The sequence below is a fragment of the Colletotrichum graminicola genome (genome assembly GCF_000149035.1).
Source record: "Colletotrichum graminicola M1.001 genomic scaffold supercont1.11, whole genome shotgun sequence".
Taxonomy (NCBI): domain Eukaryota; kingdom Fungi; phylum Ascomycota; class Sordariomycetes; order Glomerellales; family Glomerellaceae; genus Colletotrichum; species Colletotrichum graminicola.
Window position 1 is genome coordinate 470,948 of NW_007361015.1, and position 9,184 is coordinate 480,131.

Here is a 9,184-nt window from a genome sequence, read left to right on the forward strand (position 1 = left end):
TTTGACCCGGCCGTGAGAGCTGTACGAGGCACTTCTCCACGGTCTGTTTGTTCCAACGCTTGTTTTCTTGGGTTTGCCCGGCACCGGCTTGGTTACCACAGTCGCCCGCTTCTTCAACTCGGCGCCCACCCCGCCAAAAACAAGTTTTGTGCCTCGCTTGCCGCTGACCTCGGGACCTGGTTGGATGCCTTCCTGTACGCCAATGGCCTAGACTACAAACCCGGCGCATGTCGTGGTTGGACCTTTCCTGCGAGCCGCAGATCCTAGGCCTTGTGCTACGGCCTGGACACGAGCCCTCCTGGGTGCACAACGAACACACAAGCTTTGTATAACAACGAGAGACTTGTAAGCCCATTGAACCCGCGTAGTTCCAGCTCCTTCCAGTGAAGCTCAGTCGACACAGATGCGGCTAGGAAACACCTGGCAGCTTAAGCCCTCCCACTACCAGCAATACGAAGCCGCCGCGTCTGATTGGTGTTCGACTTTGTCCCAACTCCCCTGTGACTCAATCGTGATGAATATATGGCGTGCTCGACGTCCACGACTGCAGCGCAGAAGACCACAATAAGGAGGCTCTTGATCGTCAGCGAATACAGTTGTCACCCCGCGGGCTGCAGTGCTGCCTGGCCCGCTTCTTGGGCACCCAGTCAGACGGAATTGACAAAAAGCCTCGGTTGACAACCATTCTGTCGACCTCAAGGCCTTACTTGGCGACATCATTGACCAGGTTAGAAGGGTATGCCTGGCCTTTCAGAAAGCTGCAATGCCATCCCTCTCTAGTCAACCTGTGCTCGCATTCTTACTCGTCTCTTAGCCGCATCCGCACTACGCACACTGGATGGCGTGTGCCTCATCTTCCGGCTCGGACCAAGTAATGACGCTTGTTGCAGCGCGACCATGCGGCAGAGACTGGGCTTTCATCTGCTCACGCCACGAGCTTATTCAACAATAGCGACATTGACCATACAGGCTGGGTCATCCTCCAGCCACCCCTGAAGTCCATGGCTCTTCCATCTGCTGTGGTGCATCTCCAAGAATCGTTATTTCTCGTATCACCGCTTGGCGTTCCCATCCCAGTCTCCCCAGTCTTCCCATCCTCTCATGCAGTATTCCAATGACCCAACTATGGCCCGCCTACCGTCCACTTGACCGGAGACTACTGCAATCCTACTGTGGAGATCGTTGAGCTCTGATGGTTCACCGGCAGGATGTCATCACAACCTCCGCTTTTTGCGTTCTTATCTCATCTGCCCAGGTGCGGGCAGACCGGGAAGGTCAACCATCTGTCCGAGGAATTGGGATATAAGCTCACCAGTCACCCCGTCTTCTTCAAACATTCTCTTTCGTTCCCTATCCTCTTGCAGCTTGTCGCAAACTCTCTCTCGTGGCCCTAGAGCTATCAGGTAACTCCTTCGTTAAGATTATTCAAGAGACTATCGGGCAGCCAAAGCCCTAGTTTCATCCACCCGTCGTTTCCAAGCGTTCCTCTCGTTAATTGCTCCGAACACCCATCCACCCGCAGCCATGCAGTTCACAACCGCTCTCTTGGCTCTTGCCGCCACCGCCCTCGCTACCGAGGACCATGACCACGGCAAAGGCAAGACCAAGACCATCGTGACGGAAGTCTTGACCACCTACACCACCGTTTGCCCTGTTACCGTCACCAAGCCCGGCCACGGCACCACCCATTACGAGATCGTCACTACGACCTCCACAGTAGTTGAGAAGGTCCCAACCACCGTTTACGAGATTCTACCTGGACACACCGACTACGTCACGAAGACTGAAGTTGACTACACCACATACACGAGCCTATGCCCTGTTGTAAGCACTGATCCGGAAGCCAAGGCAAGCTGTCACAAGCAAGACTGACATCCTTCCAGACGGAGACCGTGACCGGCGATGGGCACACCTACACCAAGACCTACACAACGATCAGCACGATCATTGAGAAGGTCCCCACCAAGGTCTGGGAGATCGTCCCGGGCCCGACGGTGATTGAGAAGACCAAGGAGATCGATTACACGACCATCACCAAGCTCATCCCTCATGTAAGCCAAGACACGCTCCGAACCCTTTTACAGCCTTCTGACACTCTTGATAGACCAAGACTTTGACCCAGGACGGCCACACCATCACCCAGACGTACACCGAGACCCAGACAGTGGTCACAAAGGTGCCGACCAAGGTCTGGGAGACCATCAATCTCCCCGACGTTACCAAGACTGAGAAGGATGTCGAGTACACGACCCTGACCAGCCTCTGTCCTGTCACCGAAACCAAGACTGTCGGCGGAGAGACGGTCGTCGTCACATGGACCTCCACGTCAACCATAGTGACACAGGTTCCTACCAAGGTCGACGTGTACACCACTGTCAAGACCACCCAGCAACTCTCCACGGAGGTATACGAGACTGTTACGAAGCCGGTCACCACATACCAGACGATCGAGCACGGCGAGACTCACTGGGTGACGGCTACCGGAACCAAGACCGTCACCATTGAGAAGGTACACACCATCACTGAAGTCCTGGTCGAGACCAAGACGAAGCACGTCGAGGTCACCCAGGCGGTCACCGTCGGGGGCGAGGACGTCGTGACCCAGAAGTCCTGGGTCTACCTCACCGTTTCTGGCACAGTTTACGCTACACAGACAAGAGCACCCGACACCGTCGTCGTGCCCACTACGAGTGCGGTGACGGTTCCTGTTACCACTGTGTCGACCGCTGTTGTCGCAAGTACCGCTCCAGTGGTCGTCCCGCCCAATGCCGCGGACGCCCGCAAGGCGCCGGCCGCTGCCGTCTTTGCCGGTATATTGGGTGTTGTTGCGCTCCTCTAAGCATTCGACTCATAAGTCATTGACCGTTCGCTTTCCGCTCCTTTCAATCTCTATGCTTTGGCCTCTCACTGGCCCTCGTCTACATTTCTTCCCTTTAGCCTGGTGGCGGAAGTGTCCGCCTCTAATGACGGGACTTTTTCCGCATGGCTTTTACGACAAGCACAAGTCTACGACGGCATGGATATAACGATGTACCCAACGACACTCCCTGACGAACAAGTGGAAGACAAGAGACGCACGAAAGTTACACAAGGCAAGAGCAGCTTTTGGATAACGCCTGTTTAGGCGAATAGGGATGGTTCGTTCAGTTCTGATGGAGGTCCTGCGATTCTTATGGCTGAGAACAAAAGCAAATTCTAATAGTAGACCTTATTATTTTCATGTACATAGACGATTTACTCATTGCTCCGGGCGCAGGGGGCGGTCGTGGTGGACGCTCATGTGGGAGGAGGAAAACAATGCAAATTGCATTCTCGCAAGAAAAGCATGACAGCACAGCACTTTGACGTCGCCTGAAAACATTCAACTAGCTAAATCGGTCTACTGTGTGCTGCCCATATTACGTGCGTTGTGTGTGTTGGCTGGCGGCGGGAGCCATGTAACCTCGTGTCGAAGTGCTGATGCGACGTTGGCTCTTGGCCAGCGCCAACAGGTCGCTTTGCGGCTGGCCAGGGAAAGCGAAAGTACCTGCTCAAGAACTCAAGAGCTCGAGGACTGAATGGGCGAAGGAGTCGGGTGTGGTGGGCGGCATCAAACATTGCTTCCGCCTGGGAGGGGGCTCGCCAACAGTTCCTTTCGCCCTGCCCTGCCCGATGTGGAAGGGGTTAGACCGGCGAAGAATGTGATGCAACTACCTACGTGTGTATAGGGAGCTGTCCGGGCGGGGGGGCTAGACTGCCCTCGGTAGAAAGTATAACGTTGGCGGCGGTGTGTCCCCGTCTGAAACCGGGCAGAATCCCGCAAAAGTGGACCCATCGACGTCTGTGTCGCCGAAAACCCGGGAATGTGGAGACCCGCTGTTAGACATCACCCTCCGGCTGCCGTCCCGGTCGAGCGAGAGTTCCGAATGGACAATAAGAACCGAAGGACCATTACCGTCGTCGAGGAGATACGAGGGACCTTGAAGGGGGAGGCCGAAACACCGGGTCCCTTAACTCTGCTTCCAACGTCAGCCAAAACGACGATGCGGGTCCGCAGTATGTCGACTGCTGAACACCCAGATCATCAGGTTTGCCTCGAGGTGCCTTCTTGGAGAGTTCACACCTTGGGGCCTTGAGTCCGACAGTCAATCGTCACGTCAAGTCTTTTAGGAAAACATCTAGGTGTAAGCTTAACAACAGTAACAATCCTACTGGTTGGTCCTTTCACCTTGGCGGCAGATCACTAACACGCAAACTTGACTCGGTTAAGGACATGACAAAGCATAAACCTTTTCAAACAATAGGTAACAACCGAGATTTCCCACACGGCAATTAAATTTCACGAAAACTACGTGCCACTGTTGTCATTATGTTTACGTCTCTTCTTCACTTTGTAGCCGTGGTTTTCTTGTCAAGACCCCTCTGCCCAAGTTCAATGTATCTACATAATTTGCATACACTGCGAAAACTACCACATCCGACCATGCCCACTGGAGAACTCGGTGTCCGCTATCCCATATGTAAGCCAATGAGGGCTGAATTGTCTAGAAAAACACGGTTCTAGCTGACTCAGTAGGTGAAACGGTATCTAGCTGTGTTACTACCCCTACGCCGCTGTACCGTCCTCCGTCTGCCACTACTTCTATCGCCTACCCGCCCCAAAGAAATCGACAGTCTCTTACGCCCCCTCTATCTTTCTCCCAACACTTCTCAATGTTGCCTCACGGTTACCTCATACGCTGCCGCCCCCCTCACAGCCTTAACGGTTGATCTATTATCGCGAGTACGTCAGTCAAATCCTCGTCCGCAGCAAGTGTGCTCGGCCTTTGCGGAAGACTTAGCAGAGTTATTATAGGGTGTTGTTGACAAAAGCATCTTGTATCTTACAACAGAGACACATCGTAGACACGTAATACCTAAGATAAGGAACATTGAAGGAGCTCACTTGCGTAAGTCAGAGTGACCATAGAAGGAGGTAAGGGAACAATAGGTACCTTAGGTAAGTAACAAATCTAGCCCCCGCCTGCTCTTTTTGGCCATCGATAGTAAGTAAACCGAGTTTTTTTACATGCGAATGCAAGAAACTCACTTGTGTCAAAGCGACTACACAAAAGACTTGAAGCATCGCTGGTTTAATCTCTGCTAGCAAAACCACATAAAAAGGACGTTTTGATGAAGCGGCATGCCAAAGTGATCATATACTCTTGGCTAAAGGGTACAGAGTACCTATTTATGAGTAAGAAACAGACTTGCTCTCTGTTGCAGGTGTGGCAACTTAGGCAGCGTTTGTTGTTGACGAGTGCTGCCTGCCTGATATCTTTGCCTAGATACGTACCTTCCTACCTGGGTTCCTACATAGTAGAAAGGTCCTTTGGCCAAACGGGAAGCTGCTGCACCCCGCGCAGCTGCCCCCACCTACCTTGCAGGGTAAGGTAGGTACGCACTCAACCAAGCGCAAACCTGCGGGTTCAACTTTTCCTCTTAACCTCCTGTTCCTCTTCCTCAATCACAGCCTCTCTTCCCTTATTTTCATCAGACGAACTCCTCTCATCTCTCATCTAATCAGGCCAACATGTCGTCGCTCTCATCCACGCAACTCATCGGCAATGCCAATAAAATCAACCAAACGTGCAACCTTGTCCGTGAATTCTTTCAAGATGAACAAGAGCACCACGCCACAGTGGTCGATGAGGCCACACTGAGAATCTTCTTAGAGTCAGACAAGGCATGCTCCCTGCGTCAACCGGAGGCGCGAGACTACCTCAGCGACTACTACCGCAAAAAGGCACTGGTTCTTGAGGTGAAGTCTTTGATTAACTCCCCGAACCCGGACGTGGAGGTAGCGACTTTCTGGGCCACACTTTGGACGATGCGTACTACCGATGTGGAGAGACTACTTCATGAACTACGCACAAAGAACAGAACCATGATATGTGACTTACTGGCCGGCGGCACAGAACTGTTTCCAAGATTGATGAATATCTGTAAGGTCCCTTGATCTTCATTAGAGGGCTTCAGACAAAAATAACACTTCTATAGTTCGTGGATCAACGTCCTTGGCTAAAGACAACGTTGACAATGCCTCACAACGTCCGAAACGAAACGAGTCGGCGGTCGATCTCGTAAGTTCTTATTAATTTCAACATATGTTTTACTTTAGCTCGGCTCTCAACTAACTGGACCTTTCCCATGTAGGCTAAGCAGCGCGACAAAGAGTTTTGAAAAGTCGATGGGCTTCACGAAGTTCACGAAATCCAAGTCCCAAACAAATATAACCACGATGTTCAATAATCCACCTGCTCAGGAAGTGGGCTCGACGGATCACACTTCTTGAAACAGAACGTCTGAGAGAGTGAGAGGCATGGGAATCATGGGATGAGAAGCATAGGATGAGAGGTTTTAAATGCGGGATTATTGACGGCAGAAAGGACTGGAGGAAGGCGGTTCAACAGTGAGACTGGGAACCAACTGCGAGGGCTAATTGAGGTATATGAGGAGGACGCCCGGGAGTGTCTCTGCAGTCTCTTGCCAGGTTGTAGTTTTGCTTTTTTAATTCATTTGCTTTCATTCTACCGTGGATGGATCGTCTCTCTATTGAATCGTGTTTCTCTTTTTCCTGATTCAAATCTTGATATTCCGTACGACGTATAGAACTCACAGTTGCGCATCAGCGAGGGATTTGCTAATAGTAGATTTGTAACCCGTAACGAGCTGCGTAAACTCATCGATGTCATCGCCCATGTACTGCAGTCTAGCCCAGCCACGGAAGCTAACGCGATCTCACCAGACTATGACAAGCATCGCAAACGCTCCATTGAACTCTTTGAACGCCTCATCGCACCGTCGCAGAGGCAGTTCAAGCGCGACTAAGCTTTCTCCACGCGCTGCTTCGATAGTCTCAGTGAGCAAGCAGTTGATAGCCACGTTTGCTTGGTGGGATAACAGCGTTAGGACCTTTTGCGCCGGGTTATAACATACATAACTGACTAGGGGAGTCGGAAGGCCGCGAGACGGGCCTTACTGCCATTAGCGGCTGTTTCTAGGACCTCGATGGGCAACACAGGCGTCTGTGCTTTCGTTGCGTCTTTAGTCTCCCAGCCTCCTGCTTTACACGTTATCCTCGTGGTTATCACTTTCTCACGACCAATGCGTTCCATCTAGCCACGACACGCAAAGATGATCGAGACTAGAGGCAAGAGTAGGTTGATATTATGGACGGATTCTCTAGTCGGATTGAGCGGCGCCGGGGGGGAAGCTCCTGCCGATCTTCTCCGGTGTGAGAATCCGACACCACACAATGTCGTAGACGTGTCGACAGCAGCGCTTGTAGCTCCCCCATGTTGTTACCCAGTAGGGAACCATATTTGTTCACGAAGGCCGGTTCGACTAGCATATGGAGCTCCAAAAGGCTGGAGGAAGTAGTCCAACAGATGAAGCGAGCAACACGGGACGGTACAGAAGCGCAGATTGAGCAACGATAATCCTATGCCGCCATTTTCTCTTTTAGTTCATCGAGATATAAATACTATTTGCAGAGCCCTAGTCACAAATCGGTCCTGAGCTTTCCGAGAATGCGAAGGGCCATGTGCTCGCTGTATGTACACAGCCTGAACTACTGAACACATCTACTGAACACATCTACTGAACACATCTACTGAACACATCTACTGAACACATCTACTGAACACATCTACTGAACACATCTACTGAACACTACCGAAGGACCTCATTGCCCCTCCTATTCCTCCTTCTCGCTTTCAACCTTCTGACCATAAACGACGTGGTAGTTCAGGTGAGCGTGGAAGTCGCCCGACTTCAGCTCCTTGCGGACCTGCGCAAGCAGCACCTGGACCTCCTCAGTCGTCCACCCCAAGACCCCACAGAACGGCCTCAGTGTGAACGCCTCGAGACCATCCATCAGCTGCATCAGGTTGAGCATCCCGAGGTCTTTGTAGTGGGGATCTTTGGGCCAGGGCCCGATCGGGATCTTATAGTGCTTGTGGGTGACGTTGCGAAAGCCGGCTTCCGTGACCCAGTTGTATAGTTTAGGGCCAGGGCTAAAGTCGCGGCCGATCTGGTCGGCAATCTTCTCTCCCATCCTTTCCCACTTCATAGTCTTGTGGTCGTCTGTGAGGGAGCCGTCGTCTGAGTCGAATAGGAGACTATAGTGTTGGTATCACAGGGATTGCGATCGTAAAGCAGTAATAGTTTGATTAACTACTAGTTGCTTGTTAAGATAGATAATAAGAAAAAGAAGAAAAAGTTGTTACTGTAGATATTTGTAGTGGTATAAGTAAGCCGCTAGGGTAAGTTACGTAATAGTAAATTACATAACTATAGATTAGCTCTACTATTAAATAGTTAAATATCCTAACACTAGTAACTTTCTAAAGTAAAAGAAAATTACTATAAATAGCCTAGATACTATCTAGCAGCTAAAAAGCTTAAAAACGTAATAAAAATTAAAAGCCTAAAAGTATTTAATACTTTTTATTTATATAATCTGTTATATAGCTTAAAAAACTTATCCCTTTATACTAATCTAAACTATCCTATTTCTAACTAGTTATTCTAATACCTTATTAAGTAATAATTTAGTAAATCTATTAATAAGATTATTATTACCTTATATCTATTATACCTTATAGACCTTATATTACTTATATAACTACTAAAGGGCTATAATATTAATTATAAGCCTTTTTTTTTTTATAGTCTTAAGCTTAATAAAACACTTATAAAGTAAGTATAAGTTAGTATAAAAGATTATTAGTATATATAGTAGCTTAAGGTAGTTAGTAATTATTATAATAGTTATACTAAGTGTATAAGTAATATTAGTATTAGTAACTATACTATAGATCTTAAAGGCTAGTACACTTTAAGTAACTTACTTATACTTTATTAAGCTAAAGTAAATAATATTACTAGTTATAGTAAATCTATTACCTATAGTAGTACTTATAGGTACCTTATTAGTAAAAATAATAATAAATTCTAGTTATAAAGTAAAGTCCTTATTATTTATAAATAATCTATTTATAAAAATAAAAAGCTTTATAGATTTAAAGTTAAGTAAGTAAAATAATAAACTATAGTTAAGGTTATTTATTTACTATATAATATAATAGTTAAGTGCCTTAATCTTATTTATGTTAGGTAATTAGTATTATACTATAATAAAGTAGTTAAAGTATACTTTAGG

The 9,184-nt window shown here is 48.6% G+C and overlaps 3 protein-coding genes across 3 annotated transcripts; 2 read left to right on the forward strand and 1 right to left on the reverse strand.

Moving 5' to 3' along the window:
• Positions 1-1,524: 1,524 nt before the first annotated feature.
• Positions 1,525-2,839, forward strand: GLRG_03683 (uncharacterized protein; the record flags this gene model as incomplete). The annotated part of the gene is made up of 3 exons (XM_008094368.1): positions 1,525-1,824; positions 1,884-2,051; positions 2,105-2,839. 3 exons carry the CDS (start codon positions 1,525-1,527, stop codon positions 2,837-2,839), a joined length of 1,203 nt encoding a protein of 400 aa, XP_008092559.1.
• Positions 2,840-5,551: 2,712 nt separating this feature from the next.
• On the forward strand, positions 5,552-6,201 carry GLRG_03684 (uncharacterized protein; the record flags this gene model as incomplete). The annotated part of the gene is made up of 3 exons (XM_008094369.1): positions 5,552-5,912; positions 6,019-6,101; positions 6,175-6,201. The coding sequence occupies 3 exons, from the start codon at positions 5,552-5,554 to the stop codon at positions 6,199-6,201; spliced, it is 471 nt and encodes a 156-aa protein (XP_008092560.1).
• Positions 6,202-7,717: 1,516 nt separating this feature from the next.
• On the reverse strand, positions 7,718-8,092 carry GLRG_03685 (uncharacterized protein; the record flags this gene model as incomplete). The annotated part of the gene is made up of 1 exon (XM_008094370.1): positions 7,718-8,092. The coding sequence occupies one exon, from the start codon at positions 8,090-8,092 to the stop codon at positions 7,718-7,720; it is 375 nt and encodes a 124-aa protein (XP_008092561.1).
• Positions 8,093-9,184: the final 1,092 nt, after the last annotated feature.